Source organism: Hemitrygon akajei, chromosome 3, assembly GCF_048418815.1.
Source record: "Hemitrygon akajei chromosome 3, sHemAka1.3, whole genome shotgun sequence".
In the NCBI taxonomy this organism is placed as follows: domain Eukaryota; kingdom Metazoa; phylum Chordata; class Chondrichthyes; order Myliobatiformes; family Dasyatidae; genus Hemitrygon; species Hemitrygon akajei.
Window position 1 is genome coordinate 63,062,435 of NC_133126.1, and position 24,830 is coordinate 63,087,264.

General features: G+C 40.2%; 1 protein-coding gene across 1 annotated transcript in view; it reads left to right on the plus strand.

The window, feature by feature from the left end:
* Positions 1 to 24,830, plus strand: part of ttc6 (tetratricopeptide repeat domain 6) — a 273,996-nt gene that overhangs the window by 153,812 nt on the left and 95,354 nt on the right. Inside the window, exons 18-19 of the mRNA XM_073038984.1 lie at positions 12,669 to 12,819; positions 24,240 to 24,322. Of these exons, the coding sequence (XP_072895085.1) occupies positions 12,669 to 12,819; positions 24,240 to 24,322 (234 nt within the window). The remainder of the gene's footprint in view (positions 1 to 12,668; positions 12,820 to 24,239; positions 24,323 to 24,830) is intronic.

Consider the following 24,830-nt stretch of genomic DNA (forward strand, 5'->3'; position numbering starts at 1 on the left):
GATAAACAATTTGCCTATTAAAAATAATGACTTTATTTATTCCAAATACCATTCCAAGTGTTTCTTTCTTGATTTGCACTGACTTTTGTGCAAAGGCAAAGTGATAGGGTTTCCTTTCTCAGTATTCATCATTTATCATTAAGTAACTTGACACATCAGTTGAAAGAGTACAGTGAAAATTTACAAGGATGTTGCTGAGTCTGAAAGACCTGAATTATATGGAAAGATTGAATAGATTAGAACTTCATTCCTTAGAATGTAGAAATTTGAGAGGAGATTTGATAGAGGCATTCAAAATTATGAGGGGTATAGATGAGGGGTAATTGCAAGCAGGTTTTTTTCCACTGAGGTTGGGTGGGACTGCAACTAGCGGTCATTGGTTAAGGATGAAAGGTGAGAAGTTTAAAGGGACCATGAGTGAAACTTCTTCAGTCAGAGGTTCGTGAAAGGGTAGAATGAGCTGTCTGCACAAGTGGTGTATGCAAGCTCAATTTCAATATTTAAGTGAAGTTTGGATAGGTACGTGGATAGTAGGGATATGGAGGGCTATGTTCCTGGTGCAGGTAGATGGTGTAGGCAGTTTAAATGGTTCAGCACAGACTAGATGGGCTGAAGAGCCTGTTTTCATGCTGTACTTCACTATGCACTTTTTTGCTCCTGACTCCACATCACTTCATACCCTTTAATATTGGTGATGTAATGGTGTGAGTATCATCAAAGGTCAGGAACAAATCATGCAAACTATGGCAGCATTCCTCTGATTGGAATGAAGACACCTGCCTCTGGAAGGCTAAAGAGTGGGGAAGTATTACACTTGATCAGAGAAAAAAAAAATCATAACCTCTAATGATTAAGTTCCATGGATACTCTAGTTGAATCCCTGGGTTAGCCTACCCTATTCAATTCACATTGTATCAATAATATTCCACTGTCTCCCTTCCAGGGCCTAGAACTTTAATCTTACAACACACACAAAATGCTGGTGGAACGCAGCAGGCCAGGCAGCACCTAAAAGAAGAAACACAGTCGACGTTTCGGGCCGAGACTCTTCGTCAGCACTGTTTAATCTTACAATGTTTCTGGCCTAGCTATAGTTTGAAAGTGCTGAGCACCTCTGTGCATTAATCTTTAGCCACCAGGCTAACCTATTCAACTTAATATCTGGTGGATCTGAGTTAGTGTCAGATGGAATGACCCAGTACATTACTTATCTGTGATGTGGTGGGAGGCAGTGACATTGATATGCACATAGTAATGTTAAACAGTGTGGTCAAGCCATATTGAATTCAATTCAAATTTAATTATCATCCAACCATACATGAGTACCCATGAATACAGCCAAATGAGAGACCGTTACTCCAGGGACAAGCTGCAAAATACAGTACCAACAGTCACATAGCACATACAACCATGCAATCAAAGAGCCCAGGCTTGAGCGATCAATGCTGCAGGAATCTGAATTTGACCACAATAGACCTTGTCTTCTCACAAACAAGAGAAAATCTGCAGATGCTGGAAATCTTTGTGTGAGAGCTTGTCTTTTGCCAAGCGAACACTGGAGACAGCACCGATTCCAGCCTGGATGCTGCACCACATCATCCCTGGTGGAGCGTATCAGCTCTGATGCCTCTCCTTGCAGCTCTAAACAGGTGACACAATGGCTTGAGGCCCTGAGTCCACTGAATGCTGCAAAATCTGCAGTCGACCACAATAGAGTTTGCTTCTGGCGAGCAAACACTGGAGGGTGGGGGCCTGGGGGGGCAGCACGGACTCCAGCCTGGAAGCTGCACCACACTGGCCAAGCTGGAGTGCACCGACTTTGCTGCCTTACTTCTGGTGGCTGTAAACAGGTGACACTGCAGCTTGAGGGCTAGAACTCACTATAACTGAGGCCATGCAGCTCCCCCACTGTCTGTCCTTGCTGTCAGCCAATAAATCAATGAATCAAACTTGCGGGATTTCACATTAACAATGTCCAAAAGGGTCTTGCAATCACAAGAAAAGCGACCAAGATGGTCACTCTCTATTAGACTTCATGCCTCCTTCGATCAGGCATCAGCACGATGTGCCGCTACTTCATTTTCTTCAGTAATGAGCAACTCACTGATGGGATAGACCTGCAGAACTTTAAGCTCTTAATGATCTTGTGATCATAAAAAATATGTTTACAGATGCATGTAGGTAAATTTTCAGATAAATCTCTGTTCTGCAACAACCGCCTCTGTCTGTCGATGGAGTAGCACTAATTCTGTGCTGCTGTTAGTTTTCTCTCCCTCCCCACAGCTTAAATTTTGAATTTAAAATTTTTAATTGCTGATTCTTGAAGGGGAGTAATATGTCTATGTCTATGAGAAGTGGGAAGAATCTGCATGAACCTACTGACAAAGGTAATGGAAAAGGAAAGATGCCGAAGGAAATGCCAGCATGGGCTGAAGATATCGTTCGGACACTGAATTCAATTCAAGATTAGAATAAGGTAATTAAAGATCAACTGGAAAAAAATAATAATGAAATGAAGTTATTTCTGGGAAAACTTAAAGATGTGGAAACTCAGGTTTCTAAACATGAAGAGGAATTGAAGTCAACTAAGCAAAAGCTATCTGAAACTACAACCCGTTTGGAAAAGTATCATAATAAGATTATTGATCTGGAAACTAAGTCTCGCCGAAACAACATATGAATTGTTGGATTGCAAGAAGGAGCTGAAAATGGAGACTTAACGGTTTACTTTGGTAAGCTCTTTCATGATCTATTTCCGACTATTTTATCACAGCCGCCTGCTATTGAAAGAGCGCACAGGCTGTCCACTTTGAAATTTAAAGACTCAACCAGACCAAGATTTATTTTGGTTTGTTTTCATCACTTTAAAATTAAAGATCAAATAATGCGACAGGCAAGAAAACAGAGTTTTCAGATTCAATGAGTCTGAGCTCTGTTTTTATGATGATTATCCAAAAGAAGTAATGGAACAAAGAGCAAGATTTGCTTTAGTAATGAAACAAGCATATGATAAGAAACTATTTCCCTCTTTGAGTTACCTGACAAGAATGGAAGTTTTTCCTCCTAAATCTTCCCCACACACTTTCTTTGACCCAAAAGTCGCGCTGGACCGCCACTAACGTTACTACCGAATGAACTATCTGAAAAGCTGTTTGATTATCTGTATATTACTCACATTTTGAAAAGAAGATATATGAAGGCTATTTGGATATTTCATTGACAGATTAATAAAAGAAGATAAGAAAACCTGCTCATCATTACATTCTATTGGATTTTTTTTTGGAAAGATTTACGGTTAAAGTTTGACTGTTTAAATGGTCAATTACATATTTGACTGAGAAAAGAGGATAAAAGGATTTGTTCCTTTTATCTAATATTTTGTTTGTTTTTTTTGTTGTTTCTTAACTTACTAACTGGTAGCTTTTTTTCCCTACCAATAGGGTTTCTTTTTACATATATATATCTGGGAGGGTTTAATTACTATGATATTACTAATTAATATTTTCATAAATTTAGTTCAGTTAAATATACTATTAACCTTTTTTTATCTGTTTTATTATAGCACCCTATAGCTGAATTTAAAGTTTTCTGAGAGATTTAAAGCTAAACTTAAGATGGCGCTGGTTTTTCTCTCTAAGAGATTATATTATTTTGGTTCTTTTTCTGTTTAATACATGATGGAATGTAAACACTCTCCTTTGTCAAGACATTACTGTCTTTCTTGCAAGGTCATTTTTATTTTCTTTGTGTGCTGGCTGGGGGGAGGGAGAGACGAGACCGACAGAGCGGCCTGTGGCTTCGTATTCTATCTTAGTTCGCTTGCCTTTTTTTTGGGCTTGTGGGTTTAGAGTTAGGAGTTCTTTCCTATTGGGTGGTTCCGGAGCATGCGTATTTTCTATGTGGTTGTATTCTTCATCACTGCCATCTTTGATAATCCCGTATTGGTATGTGTTCTGTGCATGTATAAAGTAAATTGGAATAAAATTATAGTATGGCAGTTAAACGGATTAATGTAATAAGTTGGAATGTACATGTTTGGAATCATCCTATTAAATGAAAAAAGACTATTAAAATTATTAATCGATTCCAACCTGATATAATTTTTGCTCAGGAGATGCATATCAGGGCGGGAGATCAATATAGATTTTTTTGCTGGTGGAATGGAATACAGCTCCATGCTACTTCCCAGAGCAAAACTAAGGGCGTGTCTATCTTTATTAAATCTAATATATTTACTCAAGAGGATATTGAATCAGATTCTAATGGTAATTGTTAAAGGAGTGATTTGTAATAGAATGGTTGTTTTGGTTAATTTGTATGGTCCTAATTTAGATGATCCTTTTTTAAAAAAAATATTTGCTTTGCTGCCAGATTTAAATGAATATATGTTGATAATGGGTGGGAATTTTAACTGTTGTTTAAATCCTATGATTGACAAGAGCTCAACTAATCAGCGATTTCCAAATCGTTCTGCATCAATTATTAACTCTGATTGACCGATTTTGGGTTGATCGAATTATAGAGGCATTTACACCCTGATAACAGAGAATATTCCTTTTTTTCATGTTTATAAAAAATATTCGAGGATTGATTATATTATAGTTGATCCCCGTCTTTTGCCTAATGTTAAAAACTGTGAACATGACGCTATTGCTATATCTGATCATGCGCCTTTGAGTTTGTCCTTTGAATTTGACGATGTCATTTTTGGCTGTCCAACATGGCACATGTCTCAGATTTTATTGCAAAACTCTGACTTTATCAGTTTTATCCTTGCAGCTCTAAACAGGCGACACAATGGCTTGAGCCCCTGAGTCCACTGAATGCCGCAAAATCTGCAGTCGACCGCAATAGAGTTTGCTCCTGGGGGGCAGCACGGACTCCAGCCTGGAAGCTGCACCACACTGGCCAAGCAGGAGTGCACTGACTTTGCTGCCTTACTTCTGGTGGCTGTAAACAGGTGACACTGCAGCTTGAGGGCTAGAACTCACTATAACTGAGGCCATGCAGCTCCCCCACTGTCTGTCCTTGCTGTCAGCCAATAAATCAGTGAATCAAACTTGCGGGATTTCACATTAACAATGTCCAAAAGGGTCTTGCAATCACAAGAAAAGCGACCAAGATGGGCACTCTCTATTAGACCGCGCCTCCTTCGATCAGGCATCAGCACGATGTGCCGCTACTTCATTTTCTTCAGTAATGAGCAACTCACTGATAGGATAGACCTGCAGAACTTTAAGTTCTTAATGATCTTGTGATCATAAAAAATATGTTTACAGATGCATGTAGGTAGATTTTCAGATAAATCTGTTCTGCAGAACTTCATAAGTAAGTTTGATGAAGTTATATTCAATTTTTGCTAAAGCTGCAAGAAAGAACTCCAAGTCTAACTGCAGTTCCCTAAGCCTGTCCCTCCCTACCATCCTCCTGGCTACTGTACAATTTCTGGAGAATAAAACAGAAGACCTGAGAGCAAGAGCTATCCAGTCCATGCAGTGGATGAAGCAGCCCTTGGGCTGGAGCACTATGTCCAGAGTGCTGGAGGTGAGAAATATATCTGAGAAGCATAGTACTTAACAGTCTCTGATGTCCCCCTGGTACTGCTATTTATGGCAAGTATCTGGAAAATAATTTATTTGCCCTAAATTTCTTTGCAGCTACAGCATTCATTACTTGCCTACATAAGTCTTCATTGATCACATATGGATCACCTTACCACCATCACCAACCGTTCTATCCTACCACTTGGCTGTGCTGCTGCTTTCCTGTATACAGGCAGAGACTGAAGAGCATGCCACCGGAGATGAAGATTATGAAGAGTTGGTAAAGAGATATAGAAGAACAAATAATACAACTGCATTGAATCAGTAGACTGGGCAACAGATTTCACATCACATGCTGCTGATAATAAACCTGATTTTGATTCTGAGACCTGAATGCATCTGCCACAGTTGTCACTGACATCATAAGGAACTGCATGGACGGGTATGTACCCACAACAACTACCATTTGAGTCGGCACAGTCGTGCAGCAGTTTGCGTGATGCTAGTGCAGCTCAGGATGTTCTGGAGTTCAGAGTTCAATTCCAATGCTGTCTTTAAGGAATTTGTATGTTCCCCTGTTACAGCAACTCATTGATCTGTAAGGGTCTTTTCTGCAAATAAATAAACAAACAACTAAATAAATAAACAGACATTTCAAGTCTCCCAACCAGAAGCCTTGGATGAACTGGGAGACTTACAATCTGCTGAAGGCTAAACACCATATCTGCCAGGATAACCAAGGGCTTGAAGAATTCAAGGGCTTTTTCAACCTCGCCCTCTGTGGTCTGTGGTTCCCACCTGCTTCAAAAGAATATCTACTTTATCAGTGCCTAAGAAGGGCTGGTGACCACCATATTGTAGCATTAGAATTCACCATAACAATGTGCTCCAAGAGATTGCTTATGATGTGAGTGAACTCCAGATTCAGAAATGACTTGGATCCTCTTCAGTTTGCCTATCATCACAACAGGTCAACAGCAGATGCCTCTCACTGTCTGCTCACTCAGATCAGAATCAACACTAAAAACTCCTCCAACCTTATCACCAATCCACAAGACCTGCACCTCTGAATTGCCCTTTGCAAATAGATCTTTTAATTTCTGATCAACAGATCTTAATCAGTATGGATTAGTAACAATATCAATGACCCTGATTGCCTCACAATGGATGTCCAACCCCTATAGACGTCTTCCTTGATCAGGTTCTTTCTGAACAACAGACATAACCAGTTCCCCTCCACCACCACTCTTCTACGTCTGGTGGAGCTGGTTTGCACCCTCAAGAATTTCACTTTCTTCTCCTCCCACACGGTGTAACCTTGGTCACATGCATGCAACCCAGCTAAGGCCGCCTTTTTGTTGGCTATGTGGAATGGTCCATGTTCCAAACCTACACTGGTAAAGCCCCTCAAACTCTTTCTGGGCAACATTGGTGACTGTATTACTGCTGCTTCCTGCATCAATGCTGATCTTGTCATTCTAAGTAACATTGCTTCCAATTTCCATCTTGACCTCAAATTTACTTGGTTCATCTCTCTCACCCTCTCCTGTTTCTGAATTCCTTTGCCTCTATCTCTGGAGACAGACTATCTATTGATATATTTTATAAACCTATCTTCCCATCCTGTCACCTGTAAAAATGGTATTCCTTTTTCTCAGTTCTTCTCTCTCTACTGCATCTGTCCTCAGGGTAGCCCCTTCATTCTAGAACATCTGAATTGTTTTACTTCTTCAAAAAAATGGGGTTCCTCTTCCACGACTATTGATGCTGCCCTCACCTGCAACTCCTCCATTTCCAGCATATCTGCCCTTAGCCCGTCCTCCCACTGCCATAAATGGAATAGGGGTCACCTTATCCTTAACTACCATCAGACAAGCCTCAGTATACATACATCGTTCTCCCACTAAGCACATCTTTCCCTCCCCGTCCTCTCCAACTCTCTGCTTTCAGTAGTAATCACTCTCTACATGACTGCCTTGTCCACTTGTCCCTCCCCACTGATCTTCCTCATGGCACTTATCCCTGTTAGTGGGACAAGTTCTACTCCTGCCCCTATACCATTTCCTTCACCACCATTCAGAGCCCCAAACAGTCCTTCCAGGTGAGACAGCACTTCACCTGTGAGTCTGTAAGGGTCTGTATATTGTGTCCAGTGATCCCAGTGTGGCTTCCTCTGTATCGGTGGCAACCTCTTGCACTGCCATGGACTTGTGTTTGATTAAGTTTTTTCATATACTAATATATTGCTTTTGCACATTGTTTTTCACTGGTATGATTTAATGTATGTTATATTTTGTGTGTTACCCTTATCAGTATGTCTGTGCTGCTGCCCCAAGCAAGTTTATCATTGTATCTGTCCCTTACCATGCTTGTGCACAAGATAATAAACTCAATTTGATCTGACTAGTGAGAACTTCCCTGTGAAAGCTGTGCCAATCCCCTCATTGACAGACATGGCACAGCATATAACCACATAACCATATAACAATTACAGCATGGGAACAGGCCATCTTGGCCCTTCTAGTCCATGCTGAATGCTTACTCTCATCTAGTCCCACTGGCCCGCACTCAGCCCATAACCTTCCATTCCTTTCCTGTCCATAGACCTATCCAATTTTACTTTAAATGACAATACCAAACCTGCCTCTACCACTTCTACTGGAAGTTCGTTCCACACAGCTACCACTCTCCGAGTAAAGAAATTCCCCCTCATGTTACCCTTAAACTTTTGCCCCCTAACTCTCAACTCATGTCCTCTTGTTTGAATCTCCCCTACTCTCAATGGAAAAAAGCCTATCCACGTCAACTCTATCTATCCCCCTCATAATTTTAAATACCTCTATCAAGTCCCCCCTCAACCTTCTATGCTCCAAAGAATAAAGACCTAACTTGTTCAACCTTTTCCATGTAACTTAGCTGCTGAAACCCAGGTAACATTCTAGTAAATCTTCTCTGTACTCTATTTTGTTGATATCTTCCCTATAATTCGGTGACCAGAAATGTACACAATACTCCAAATTCGGCCTTACCAATGCCTTGTACAATTTTAACATTACATCCCAACTCCTATAGTCAATGCTCTGATTTATAAAGGCCAGCATACCAAAAGCTTTCTTCACCACCCTATCCACATGAGATTCCACCTTCAGGGAACTATGCACCATTATTCCTAGATCACTCTATTCTACTGCATTCTTCAGTGCCCTACCATTTACCATGTATGTTCTATTTGGATTATTCCTACCAAAATGTTGCACCTCACACTTATCAGTATTAAACTCCATCTGCCATCGTTCAGCCCACTCTTCTAACTGGCCTAAATCTCTCTGCAAGCTTTGAAAACCTACTTCATTATCCAGAACGCCACCTACCTTAGTATCATCTGCATACTTACTAACCCAATTTACCACCCCATCATCCAGATCATTAATGTATATGACAAACAGCATTGGACACAGTACAGGTCCTTGAGGCACACCACTAGTCACTGGTCTCCAACCTGACAATTAGTTATCTGCCACTACTCTCTGGGCATCTCCCATCCAGCCACTGTTGAATCCATTTTACTACTTCAATATTAATACCTAACGATTGAACCTTCCTAACTAACCTTCCATGTGGAACCTTGTCAAAGGCCTTACTGAAGTCCATATAGACAACATCTACTGCTTTACCCTCATCAATTTTCCTCGTAACCTCTTCAAAAAATTCAACAAGATTTGTCAAACATGACCTTCCACGCACAAATCCATGCTGACTGTTCCTAATCAGACCTTGTCTATCCAGATAATTATATATACCATCTCTAAGAATACTTTCCATTAATTTACCCACGACTGATGTCAAACTGACAGGCCTATAATTGCTAGGTTTACTCTTAGAACCCTTTTTAAACAATGGAACCATATGAGCAATACGTCAATCCTCCGGCACCATCCCCATTTCTAATGACATTTGAAATATTTCTATCAGAGCGCCTGCTATTTCTACACTAACTTCCCTCAAGGTCCTAGGGAATATCCTGTCAGGACCCAGAGATTTATCCACTTTTATATTCCTTAAAAGTGCCAGTACTTCCTCCTCTTTAATCATCATAGTTTTCATAACTTCCCTACTTGTTTCCCTTACCTTACACAATTCAATATCCTTCTCCTTAGTGAATACCGAAGTAAAGAAATTGTTCAAAATCTCCCCCATCTCTTTTGGCTCCACACATAGCTGTCCACTCTGATTCTCCAAAGGACCAATTTTATCCCTCACTATCCTTTTGCTATTAATATAACCCTTTGGATTTATTTTGACCTTACTTACCAAAGTAACCTCATATCTTTTAGCTTTTCTAATTTCTTTCTTAAGATTCTTCTTACATTCTTTATATTCCTCGAGCACCTCATTTACTCCATGCTGCCTGTATTTATTGTAGATATCTCTCTTTTCCCTAACCAAGTTTCCAATATCCCTTGAAAACCATGGCTCTCTCAAACTTTTAACCTTTCCTTTCAACCTAACAGGAACATAAAGATTCTGTACCCTCAAAATTTCACTTTTAATTGTTCTCCATTTCTCTATTACATCCTTTCCATAAAACAAGTTGTCCCAATCCCCTCCTTCTAAATCCTTTCGCATCTCCTCAAAGTTAGTCTTTCTGCACTGGCAAGGATTCATGGCATCCTTACCAGGCATTGCACATGGCTTACATTGTGGAAATTGCAACTTATATTGGGGCCAGAAGATCTGAAAAGAATAATAGTTCTTTCCCCCTGAAAACCCCATCCTTTAACCAGCAGTCATAACTACCAAGGTATCATAATAAATGCATGTGTTTATTTTGAGAATGTTTAGTTGAGCTGCTACTCTCATGTTCCTGACTACCAATGTTTTACTATTTATGACAAGGTTTCAATACTATTTCACAAGCAATCTAAAGCATGGGAGGTGGTAAGCAGAAGGTATATGTTTTTGGTGCATAATTCATTATAGGAACTGATGTTCTAGGACCTTCCTCAATTATCTGCTTTTTATTACACCAGTATTTGAACGATAATTTAATTAAAAATGAGTGCAGCACTGAAGATGTTTAATTTCCTAGTGAAATATATGTGAAATTGGAGGTAAACGTGTTGATTGATTCTCTATATTTGTTTTAGTAAGTGCCAATATGCTAACTATGGGTGCCAATCTTGGTATTTTTCCTATGACTCAGGTCCTTGACTCTGAAATGTACAGAAGATAGGGTTCACTACTAATCAGCAGACCATGAACTTGGTGATTGGTTAAAGGTTTTGTTTTTTGGACACCCTTTTCCTCAGTTAGCTCAAAATTGTAGTGGTGCATGAGGGGAATCAGTTAACCCTAAACCTGCAGAAATGGAGTGGAAGCAGGTTATCCTTGAATCCAATGGACTGCCAAGATCCTGCCAGTCAAATATAGTTTTAGAACTTTCTTTTACTCCTTCCATCTTAAATATTTGAATAAATTTATTTTGTATTTTTAATTACCGTGATTCCTGATTAAATGTTTGCTGATCTTATTCTGTATTATACTGTGATAATCAATAGAGTCGACCCTTGAAAGCTGTTTGATCTTATTATGTACCTGGCCATGTGCTGATGACTGTGCGGGCTAGTTAACAGAGGTTTGACAAAAGCATTTTCAACATCTCTCTGGAATAGTCCACTGTTCATCAAGTTGGCAGATGACACAACAGTGGTTAACCTCATTAACGACTATGATGAGACAGCTTACAGAGAGGAGGTGGAGTGTTTGGTAGAATGGTGTGAGCACAACAACTTGATCCTCAGTGTAACAAGGACCAAATAGATGATCATGGACTTTAGGAAGGTGCAAACTGACCACTATTCACTGCACATGTTGGTCCTCCATGTAGAGAGTTAGGAGCACCATATGTCTTGCAGTGCACGTAGTAGACGAGCTCACCTTGTCCCTCAACACCACCTCTTTGGTCAAAAACACAGTTGTACCTCTACTTCCTGAGAAGATTGAGGTGAGTAAGGCTCCTCCCCCATTCTCCCATTGTAACCAGTTTTTACAGGAGCACCATTGAGAGTGCCTTGACCAGCTGAATCACAGTCTAGTATGGGAATTGCAAGGCATCTGACTGCAAGTCCCTACAAAGGATTGTGAGGACTGCTGACAGGATTATTGAGGTCTCTCTTCTACTCATTAGAGATATTTATCAAAGGTGCTCTCAGCATTGTCAATAATCCCTCTTATCCATCCAAAAATCTCTACAATCCCTATCATCAAGCAAGAGGTACCGTAGGATTAGAATAAGATCTGTTTGAATGGGAAGCAGCTTCTTCCTCCAGGCTGTAAGGCACTGAACTCCCTGCCAGCACCCAAGTATCATCACGTATGAAGCTCCAGTAGCATTATACTGTTTTCTTTTTAACTTGTGTTATAAATGCATCTTATTATTTGCTAATTTATTTGTGGTAATATTACTTTATTGTTATGTGTGTGAAGTATATATATGTATTGTGCACCTTGGTCGAAAGAAATGTTGTTTTGTTTGGCAGTATACAGTTGAATGACAACAAACTGAACTTGAATTTGATAATGCTGAAGTGATCTAAACTGTGTGTGCAATAAATCAACCACTGTTCATTTTACTAAAGTTAATTATTGTTAGGATTATTATCAGGTTTATTATCATTGGCATTGTTGTTAATTTTTTGTTGTTTGTGACCACAGTACAGTGTAATAAGTAAAAAGTTACTGTGAATTACAATAAGAAATACAACAACAATCAGAAGAGTGATAGTTTGTAAAGATTTCCATGATTACAATATCTGTTGACATTAATTTTGTACATTCATTCCTAAGAAGTGACCATATGAAACCACCTCTGACCCAACAGTATTTAGTGTTAGGGTTGTTTTTTTTACTAATTGTATGCTGTTCAGTGTGCCTTAGCAAAATTCAGTCATGATGATGTTGCTCAAAGCTCTATTGCTCTCACTATAGGTGAATATTTTCAGGTTTACCTCCAATGAATATAAATAAATGTTAATTGAATAATGAACTTAAAATTTTAGATGCTGAATATTATGAGTAAATCAAAGCTTTTCTGTATGATTAATATACTTGGTGCTTTATTTCCAGAGCCGTTTGTTTAGCTCATATAAATCTTGGGCTTATTTTCCTCTTACAAACGAATCACTATTATGAAGCAATCCGCAGATTTACAGATGCCTTAAAAGTTGAGCCAACTTCCACAAAAGCATATGTGTGTCGTGCAGAGGCACACCATAAGGTATGCATGTGCTTGAAACAAAATTGTTAAACCTGAATTTTGCTGCTCGGTTAATCGCTTTTTAATCACTTTATATTTTAATTGATAAATCACAATGATTTCCTCATCTAAAAATAATTTTATTGAAGATTAAACTGAAATACCTTCATTTTGCTTGGTAATCTTGAACTGTGAGGGATAAATCAAGTGTTCATTTTGCACATTGTTTGTGCCTACTTCTAATACAAAATATTTTGTATTAGTAGGATGGCCACTTGTGATGTTTCCCATAGTTAGATAATCTACTGACTTTATGTATGCCTCTGGTTGTGCATAATCTTTAGAAGCACAGTTAATTTTCAGAAGTCACACAATAAACTTTCTATTGCTGCAGTATTATGGCAAATTATGTAGTTTGCATGAGAAGGGAGTCAAGCTTGTCAATTCTAACTTCCATGAATGACTGTAATTTAAATAGATGGCATGGTTTCTAGCAGGTGCAAATTGAGTCTTGTTTAAGAAACTACATCTAAGAATGAAATGTATCACATAGTATGACTTTAATCCATTGTTATATGAGCCACCATTGACATGTGTGAAGCTGTGAGTATATTACCTTAAGGAAAGTAGATAGCTCTCTCACTTTCACTCACTCTCTCTCATGCTCACTCTTTATTTGCTCTTGAACCTATAGTAATGCTAAGGAGCCTACAGGAATTCTATTGGTTTGAATTTAGGAAGTTACTGCTTGAGGAAGAAGCAGGGCATTGATCCATTTCACGGCAAGTAAAGAATGGCGGTGTGAGGAAGCAGACCAGAAATTATGGTAGACGTGTTAGTGAGCTAAAAAAAACTAAACACAGTTAACTTGTTCTGCATATGGAACAAGTAGAGGTGTTTGTGAGGGTGTATATTATTTCTGAGATCCTGGTGGAAAATGCAGAAAGAGTAGCACGGCAGTATAAGACCAGAAGACCATAGATATAGAAGCTGAATTAGGTCATTTGGCCCATGAGTCTTCTGCTCCACCATTTCATCATGGTTGATCTAGTTTTCCCCTGACCAGTCAAGAATCTATTGACCTCTGCCTTAAATATACATAAAGACGGCCTCGACAGCTGCCTGTGGCAAAGAGTTCCACAGATTCACCACCATCTGGCTAAAGAAATTCCTCCTTACCTCTGTACTAAAAGGATGTCCCTCTATTCTGAGACTGTGTCCTCTAGTCTTAGACTCACACCATAGAAAACATCCTCTCCACATCCACTCTATCAAGGTGTTTCACCATTAGATAGATTTCAATGAGGTCACTCCTCATTCTTCTGATTCCCAGTGAATACAGGCCCAGAGCCATCAGATGCTCTTCATATAACAAGCCATTCAATCCTAGAATCATTTTTGTGAACCTCCTTTGAATCCTCTCCAGTTTCAGCACATTCTCTCGCAGATAAGGTGCCCAAACCTACTCACAATACTCCAAGTGAGGCCTCACTAGTGCCTGATAAAGTCTCAGCATTACATCCTTGCTTTTATATTCTAGTCCTCTTGAAATTAATACTAACATCACATTTGCCTTCCTCACCACAGATTCAACCTGCAAATTAACCTTCAGGGAATCTTGCACAAGGACTCCCAAGTCCCTTTGAACCTCAGCACTTTTTGTATTTTCTCTCCATTTAGAAAATAGTCAACCCCTTCATTTCTTCTACCAAGGTGCATGACCATATACTTCCTGACACTGTATTCTATCTGCCAATTTTGCCCATTCTTCTAATCTGTCTAACTCCGTCTGTAGCCTCTCTACTTCCTCAAACTACCCTTCCACCTGTATTCATATTATCTACAACGTTTGCAACAAAGCTATCAATTCCATCATCCAAATCGTTGACAGGTAATGTAAAAAGAATTGGTCCCAACACAGATCCCTGTGGAACACCGCTTGTCTCCGGCAGCCAGTCAGAAAAGGCTCCCTTTAATCCCACTCTTTAACCTGTCAAATCAGCCACTGCTTTTTCCATCCTGCAATACCATGGGCTTGTAGCTTATTAAGCAGCCTCATGTGTGGCACCTTGTTAAAGGCCTTCTGAAAATCCCAGTACACAACATCAACCAATTCTCCTTTCTTTATCCTGCTTGTTACTTCTTTAAAGAATTCCAACGGATTTATCAGGCAAGATTTTCCCTTGAGGAAACCATGCTGACTACAGCCTATTTTATCATGTACCTCCAGGTACCCCAAAGCCACATCCTTAATAACCAACTACAACATCTTCCCAACCACTGAAGTCAGACTAACTGGCCTATACTTTCTTATCTTCTGTCTCTCTCTCTTCTTGAAGAGTGGAGCGATATTTGCAATATAACAGTCTTCCAGAACCATTCCAGAATCTAGTGATTCTTGAAAAATCATTACTAATGCCTCCACGATATCTCAGCCACATCTTTCAGAACCATTGGGTGCACACCATCTGGTCCAGGTGACTTATCGACCTTCAGACCTTTCAGTTTCCCAAGCACCTTCTCTCCAGTTAAGGTAACTTCACACAGTTCATACCCCCTGACAACTGGAACTTCCACCATATTGCTAGTCTCTTCCACAGTAAAGAATAATGCAAAATATTTATTTAATTCATCCACGATTTCCTTGCCCCCCCCCCCATTACTAACTCTCCAGCATCATTTTCCAGAAGTTCAATATCCACTCTTGCCTCTCTTTTATACTTCATGTAACTGAAGAAACTTTTGGTAGCTTCTTTAACATTATTGGCTAGCTTACTTTTGTATTTCATCTTTATCTTTTTAATGTTTTTAATGTTTTCCTGTTGGTTTTTAAAAGGTTTAGAATCCTCAAACTTCCTATTAATCTTTGCTCTATTATATGCCCTCTCTTTGGCTTTTATATTGGCTTTGACTTCACTTGTAGCCATGGTGGTGTCATCTTTCTCTTAGAATCCTTCTTACTCTTTGGGGTGAATATATCCTGTGACTTCCAGGTTGGTTCCAGAAATACCAGCCATTACTACTCTGCCACCATCCCAGCCTGTGTTCTTTTCCAATCAAGTCTGGCCAACTCCTCTTTTATGCCTCTGTAATTCCATTTACTCCACTGTAATACTGATATATATCAGGGATTGTCTACTGAGTCTCTGTGGGTGGAAGTTATGAACAGCTAGGGGTCAATAAATCTACTGGGTGTTTTTTTTATACACCACCCAATAGTAACAGGGACATTGAGGAGCAGATAGGGAGACAGATTCTGGAAAGATGCAATAATAATAGGGTTGTCATGGTGGGAGATTTTAATTTCCCCAATATTGATTGGCACCTCCCTAGAGCAAAAGGGTTTAGATGGGGGGGGGGAGTTGCTTAGGTGTATTAGGTGTGTTCACAAAGGTTTCCTGACACAATTTGTAGATAAGCCTACAAGAGGAAAATCTGTACTTGATCTGGTATTGGGAAATGAACCTGGTCAGGTGTCAGGTCTCTCAGTGGGAGAGCATTTTGGAGATAATGATCATAATTCTATCTCCTTTACCACAGCATTGGAGAGGGATAGGAACAGATCTGTTAGGAAAGTGTTTAATTGGAGTAAAGGGAAATATAAAGCAATCAGGCAGGAACTTGGAGGCATAAATTGGGAACAGATGTTCTCATGGAAATGTACAGCAGAAATGTGGCAAATGTTCAGGAGATATTTGTGTGGAGTTCTTCATAGGTACGTTCCAATGAGACAGACAGGATGGTAGGGTACAGGAACCATGGTGTACAAAGGCTGTTGAAAATCCAATCAAGAAGAAAAGAAAAGCTTACGAAAGGTTCAAAAAACTAGTTAATGATAGAAATCTAGAAAATTATAAGGCTAGCAGGAAGGAGTTTAAGAATGAAATTAGGAGAGCCAGAAGGGGCCATGAGAAGGCCTTGGTGAGCAGGATTAAGGGAAACCCCAAGGCATTTTTCGAGTATGTGAAGAGCAAGAGGATAAGACATGAGACAATAGGACCAATCAAGTGTGACAGTGGAAAAGTGTGTATGGAACCGGAGGAGATAACAAAGGTACTTATAAACCAGAGAGTCTTACTTCAGTGGCTGGTAAGTTGATGGAGAAGATGCTGAGATGCAGGATTTAAGAACATTTGGAAAGGCATAATATAGCATGGCTTTGTCAATGGCAGGTCATGTTTTACAAGCCTGATTAAATTTTTTAAGGATGTGACCAAACACATTGATGAAGGTAGAGCAGTAGATGTAGTGTGTTTGGATTTCTGCAAGGTATTTGATAAGGTATCCCATGTAAGGCTATGATGCACCAGGGCATCAGGCCTCAATCGCCTTTATACAGGGGTCTGTGGGAGGAGCCACAGGAGCAGTCCAGACAGGTATATGTAGTTCATCACAGGCTATTTGAGAAAATAAGGAGGCATGGGATCCAAGGGGACCTTGCTTTGTGGATCCAGAATTAGCTTGCCCACAGAAGGCAAAGAGTGGTTGTAGACAGGTCATATTCTGTATGGAGGTTGGTGACCAGTGGTGTGCCGCAGGATTCTATTCTGGGACCTCGTCTCTTTGTGATTTTTATAAATGAGCTGGATGAGGAAGTGAAGGGATAGGTTAGTAAATTTGCTGATGACACAAAGGTTTGTGGTGGTGTGGCTAGTGTGGAGGGCTGTCAGAGATTACAATGGGAAATCAATAGGATGCAAAAATGGGCTGAGAAGTGGCAGATGGAGTTCAACCCAGATAAGTGTGAGGTGGACCGTTTTGGTAGGTCAAATATGATGGCAGAATATAGTATTAATGGTAAGACTCTTGACTGTGCAGGATCAGAGGGATCTTGGGGTCCATAGGACATCAAAGCTGCTGCGCAGGTTGACTCTGGTTAAGAAGGCATACGGCGCATTGGCCTTCATCAATTGTGGGATTGAGTTTAGGAGCCGAGAGGTAATGTTGCAGCTATATAGGACCCTGGTCAGACCCCACTTGGAGAGCTGTGCTCAGTTCTGCTCACTTCACTACAAGAAGGATGTGAAAACTATAGAAAGGGTGCAGGGGAGATTTACAAGGATGTTGCCTGGATTGGGGAGCATGCCTTATGAGAATAGGTTGAGTGAACTTGGCCTTCTCTCCTTGGAGTGATAGAGGATGAGAGGTGACCTGATAGAGGTGTATAAAATGATGAGAGGCATTGATTGTGTGGATAGTCAGAGGCTTTTTCCCAGGGCTGAAATGTCTAACATGAGAAAACACAGTTTTAAGTGCTTGGAAGTAGGTACAGAGGGGATGTCAGGGGCAATTTTTTTATGCAGAGAGTGGTGAGTGCGTGGAATGGGCTGCCGGCAACTATGGTGGAGGTGGATACGATAGGGTCTTTTAAGAGGCTCCTGGATAGGTACATGGAACTTAGAAAAATAGAGGGCTATGGGTAACCCTAAGTAATTTCTAAAGTAACTACATACTAGAAATTCCCTCTCCTGAAATTCAGCACCGCCCTGATTTTCCCAATCGACCTGCATATAGAAGTCTCCCTTGACTATTGTAACATTGCCCTTTTGCCATGCATTTTCTATCTTCCACTGTAATTTGTGGGCCACATCTTTACTATTGTTTGGGGGTCTGTATACAATTCCCAGAAGGTTCTTTTTACCATTGCATTTCCTTAGCTCTATACACAATGATTCACACCTATGTCACCTCCTTCTAATAATTTTTCATTTTTACCAACAAAGCTATGCTGCCCCCTCTGCCTTACGCCTATCCTTTCGATACAATGTGTATGCTTGGACATTAATCTTTCAGGTATGATTCAGTGATGCCTACATCATACAATGTGCAAATGCTGCAAGTTCATCTACCTTATTTTATATACTGTGCCCATTCAGATACAATGCCTTCAGTCCTGTATTCACCCTTTTTGATTTTGTTGCAACATGCTCAACTTTTTGATTCCTAACTTTGTCTGTGTTACCAACATCTGCTTCCACGACCTCTCCACTAACTGTTCTGTCACTTTGGTTCCCATCCCACTGCAACTCTAGTTTAAACCCCACCATACAGCATTAACAAATCAAACCACTAGGGTATTAGTCCCCTTCCAGTTCAGGCACACACTGTCCCTTCTGTACAGGTCCTAACTTCCCTGGAAGAGAGCCCAATGATCCCAAAATCTTATACCCTTCTTCCAACACCAGCTCCTTGGCCACATATTAAACTGTATAATCTTCCTAATTCTACCCTCACTAGCATGTAGCATGGGTAGCAATCCTGAGATCACAATCCTGGAGGTCCTGTCCTTTAACTTAGCACTTAACTCCCTGAACTCCCTATGCAGAACCTCATCATTTGTTCTACCAATGTCATTGGTACCTCCATGGACCATGACTTCTGGCTGTTCACCCTCCCATTTTCGAATGCCGAGGACATGATCCGAGATATCCTGTACCCTGGCAACTGGGAGGTAACATACCATCTGGGAATCTCATTCTCACCCACAGAACCTCCTGTCCTTTCCCTTAACTAATGAATCCCCTATCACCATAGTGTGCCTCTTCTTCCCCCTTCCCATTTGAGTCACAGAGGCAAATTCAGTGCTAGAGACTCGACACTGTGACTTACCTCTGTTAGGTCACCCCGCCCGACAGTATCCAAAGGGATATGACTGCTGTTGAGGGGTACTCTGCACTGGCTCCTTAACTACTTTCCCCTTCCTGACTGTCACCCAGTTTCCTGTGTCTTGCATCTTAGATGTAACTAGCTCTCTATGTGTCCTATCTATCACCCCTTCGGCCTACTGCATGATCCGGATTTCATCCAGTTCCAGCTCCAACTTCTTAATGCGGAGTGTTAGAAGCTGCAGCTGGACGCACTTCTCACAGTTGTAGTGGCCAGGGATACTGGAGGTCTCCCTGCCTTCCCACATCCCACAAGAGGAGCATTGCACTATCCTGCTTGTCATCTACTTAGCCTAGCAGATATAAAGAAGAGAAGGAAAAACTTGGGCTTTACTTTGCTTTCTCTAAGTGAAGCCTCTCTTCACTGAAGCTTCAAAGAACTGAAGCCTTGAAATCATCACTGTGACTGTCCACACAGACGATGAAGTGGAGTCAGTCATTGCTGGTCGTAAGGTCAGGAAATGAATAAAATTTTAGTAAGTCTACTAGCAGCATAGTTTACAGATGATATCTCATCCCAGGGTTTTGTGCAAACCTTGAAGTAAAGTTTTACTTCATTGTCATCAGAGATTTTTGAGAACAAGTCCAGAATTTGCAACTGGAGATGAGAAGAAACAGTTAGGTTGTAGATTCTGACAAGGGCTTATAATTTCAAGATGTTTTTGGTTGAGGCAGTGTAAAATTACTTAGTGTTTCTACTGGCAATGAGAGATCAGGTGGAGGTTTGTGGGAGCATATAAAAAGCTAGCATGTTAAGTCCCCTTCAGAAATTAATGTACAAAGTGTAGATGAAGAGTAGCAGAGGATACATAAGGTTTACAGAGAAAAATCCATGCAACTTTTTGGCTTGCCAGTGTTATATAATGCCTCCATCTATAGGGTGTAATTACTCACATCAAAACATGAACCATTAATTTCAAGTGCTTACTGTATCCTCATCTTCAGAGAAGAAAAACTGAATAAGTGCAAATGTCACATGATTTCAGAGATTTCTGTTTGACAGATATATCACTCTAATTTCCAATTATATGTCACTGGTATCAATATTTAGATCACAGTTGGCAATTCCAACAATGATGGCATACCTGCTATTCTCTATTGAGCACTGCACATCAGAGTAGAACTCTAGATTCACTTAGTCAGCTACCTTATGAGCAGGCAGTCACTAATTTGGAGCAGGGTATTTTCAGTTACAAGGTGTTGATGATTATTTTCTAGTGATGATAGAAAAGACAAAGACCACTCATAAGAAATGTGCCTTTTATTCAGGTGGACTGAATTGCAGCTGGCAATGAGTAAAATTGTTTTTTCTGGAGTAACTGGAATAAGACCATAGGATATAGGAGCTGAGTTAGGCTATTTGGCCCATTGGGTCTGGTTCACCATTCAATCCTGGCTGATTTATCTTCCCTCTCAACACCATTCTCATGCTTTCTCTCCTTAACCTTTGACCCCTGAGGAATCAAGAACCTATCGACCTCCACATTAAATATACCCACTCAATTGACCTCCACAGCTGTCTGTGGCAAACAGTTCCACAGATTCACCACCCTCTAACTAAAGATAGCTCTCTTCACCTCTGTTGTAAAGTGACGTCCTTGCATTCTGAGCTTGTGCCCTCTGTCCCAGACTTTCACACTATTGGAAACATACTTTCTATATCCATTCTAGCAAGACCTTTCAATATTTGGTAGGTTTCAATCAAATGTCTCCTCTTTAAACTCCACTGAGTAACAGCCTAGAACTATCAAACACACTTCTTAGACATTAGCCCTTTCATTCCTGAGATCATTCTTGTGAACTTCCTCTCCAATGCCAGCACGTTCTTTCTTAGATATGGGCCCAGTGGGCGCCACAATAGTGCAGCAGTTTGTAGGACACTATTACAGTTTTGGGTGGTTCCAGAGTTCAATTACGGTGCGGAAGTACAGCACACAAGTACAGTACAGCCTACAGCCTATTGGCCCATCTAGTCCATGGAGGACCATTTTAAGTTGCCTTCTCCCATCCACTTGCACCAGGATCACAGCCATCCATATCCCTACCATCCATGTACCTATTCGAACTTCTCTGAAATGTTCAAATCAAACTCACGTGCATAATTTGCACTGATAGTACACTCCACACTCTCATGACCCTCTAAGTGAAAATGTTTCTTCTCATGTTCCCGTTAAACTTTTCACTTTTCACCATTCACCCTTAACTCATGACCTCTGGTTGAGCTCCACCAAACCTCAGAAGAAAAAGCCTACTTTCACTTACCCTATCTATACCTGTCATAACTTTGTATATCTCTATAATATATCCTCTCAATCTACTACGTTCCAAGGAATCAAGTCCTAACTTATTTAATCTTTAGAAGAATGAGAGGAGATCTTATAGAAACTTACAAAATTATGAAAGGAATAGATAAGATAGAGGCAGGAAAGTTGTTTCCACTAGTAGGTGAGACTAGAACTAGGGGACATAGGCTCAAGATTCACGGGAGTAGATTTAGGATGGAGATGAGGAGGAACTGCTTTTCCCAGAGAGTGGTGAATCTGTGGAATCCTCTGCCCAATGAAGGTTGGATATATTTTTGCATAGTAGGGGAATTAAGGGTTATGGGGAAAAGGCAGGTAGGTGGAGATGAGCCCCCGGTCAGATCAGCCATGATCTTATTGAATGGCAGAGCAGGGTCAACGGGCCAGATGGCCTACTCCTGCTCTTATTTCTTATGCTTTTATGTTTCCTTATAATTTAGATCATCCAGACCCAGCAACAACCTTGTAAATTTTCTCTGTACTTTTACAGTCTTATTTACATCTTTCTTGTATGTTGGTGACCAAAACTGTACATAATACTTTATGAAGGCTGATGTGCGAAAAGCTTGCTTTATGACCCTATCTAACTGTGACACCACTTTCAATGAATTATGGACCTGTATTCCCAGATCCCTTTGTTCTATCACACTCCTCAGTGCCCTGCTGTCCACTGTGTAAGATGTACCCTGGTTGGTCCTACCAAGGGGCAACACCTTGCAGTTGTCTGCAATAAATTCCATCTGCCAATTTTCAGCCCAGTTTTCCAGCTGGCCCACATCTCACTGCAAGCCATGATAGCCTTCCTTGCTACCCACTACACCCTCAATCTTGGTGTCGTCTGCAGCTTTGCTGATTCATTTAATCATATTATCATTCAGATTGTTGATATAGATGACGAGAAACAATGGACCCAGCACCAATCCCTGCAGCACTCTACTAGACACAGGCCTCCAGTCAGACAGGCAACTATCTACAACCCTTCTCTGGTTTCTCCAACAAAGCCAATGTCTAATCCAATTTACCATCTCATTTTGAATGCCGAGCAACTGAATCTTTTTGAATAACTTTGTAAAATGCCTTGCTAAAGTCCATGTAGATAACATCCATTGCCATGCCTTCATCACCTTTCCTAGAAACATCCTTGAAAAAACTCTATAAGATTGGTTAAACATGACCTACCATGCATGAAGCCATGCTAACTATCCATAGATATCTCCTAGTCTCTGTCCCTTTGAAGACTCCCTGCTTCCTCAACATTCTCTGCTCCTCCACCTACTATATCTTTGTATCATCCACTAACTTGACCAAAAAGTAATCAATTCCATAATCTAGATCATTAACATCTCATGCGAAAAGTATTGGACCCAACACCAACACACGTGTGGAACACCACTAGTCACCAGCAGCCAACCAGAGAAGGCTCCCTTTATTCCCACTCTTTGTCTCCTGTCCTTGCTAGTATCTTTCCTATAATACTATGGGCTCTGATCTCATTTAGCAGCCTCATGTATGGCACTTTGTAAACAATACCCACTGACTCCCCTTTGTCTAATCTGCCTTTTATTTCCTTAAAGGCAATTTCCTTAAAGACTTGTCTGGCAAGATTTCTCTTTAAGAAACCTTGCTGCCTTCGGTCTCTTTTATGATGTGTCTCCAAATACCCTGAAACCTCATCCTTAATAATGGACAACCACTGAAGTCAGGCTTGTTGACTTTTCTGTCTTTTGCCTCCCTCCATTCTTAAAGATTGGAGTGACTTTTGTTATTTTCATGATCTCTGGAACCATTCCAGAATCTTGTGATTCCTGAAAGATCACTTACTAATGCCTCCACAATCTCATCTGCTTCATTTAGAGTCTTGGGGTGTAATCCATCTTGTCCATGTGACTTCCAGACCTTTCAGCTTCCCAAGCATCTTTTTAGTAATAGTGACTACACTCATTTTTGCCCTGACACCTGAATTTCTGGCATACTGCTGATATCTTCCATAGTGAAGACTGACACAAATGATTTATTAATTTCATCCGCCATTTCTTTGCCCCCTATTACTACCTCTCTAGTGTCATTTTCCATTGGTATGTTATCCACTCTACTTCTCTTTTACTCTTTACATATCTGAAAAAACTTTTGGTATCCTCTTTTATATTTTTGGCTAGCTTACCTTCATATTTCATCTTTTTTCTCCATGTTGATTGAAGGACCTGTTATAGAGTCAAGGTTGCAAGAAGTAGGTCGACATTTCAAGGGTATCCATACTCAGCTTTTGGGAGCTGTTCCCATGTGACCAGAGGTTTTGTGTGCTGGTTTGGATTGATCAGGAACATTGCAAAGTCAATGAAGTTTTGCTCCTCAGAGCTGTGTATTTTGTGATTAAATTTTTGTAAAAAATAAAAATGGCTCTTTTGTTCATCAAAATTTCAAAGAAACTAATAGAACTGATGACATATTTTATGACTGAATGTATTTGTGACAGGTACATAATCTGAGAAATGCTTTGAAAGATATAACGTGCGCCATTCACCTTCAACCTCAAACACAGAAACTGTACCTCTTAAGGTGAGAATAAAAGATTACTTTTTTAACCTTTTCATAGATCAGAAACAGAATCAGAATCAGTTTTATTATCACCGGCATGTGACGTGAAATTTGTTAACTTAGCAGCAGCAGTTCAATGCAATACATAATCTAGCAGAGAGAGAAAAAAATAATAAATAAAATAAAACACAATAATAAATAAACAAGTAAATCAATTACATATATCGAATAGATTTTTTTAAATGTGTAAAAACAGAAATACTGTATATTAAAAAAAAAGTGAGGTAGTGTCCAAAGCTTCAATGCCCGTTTAGGGGAAGAAGCTGTTCCTAAATCGCTGAGTGTGTGCATTCAGACTTCTGTATCTCCTTCCTGATGGTAACAGTGAGAAAAGGGCATGCCCTGGGTGCTGGAGATCCTTAATAATGGGTGCTGTCTTTCTGAGACACCACTCCCTAAAGACGTCCTGGGTAGTTTGTAGGCTAGTACCCAAGATGGAGCTGACTAGATTTACAATCTTCTGCAGCTT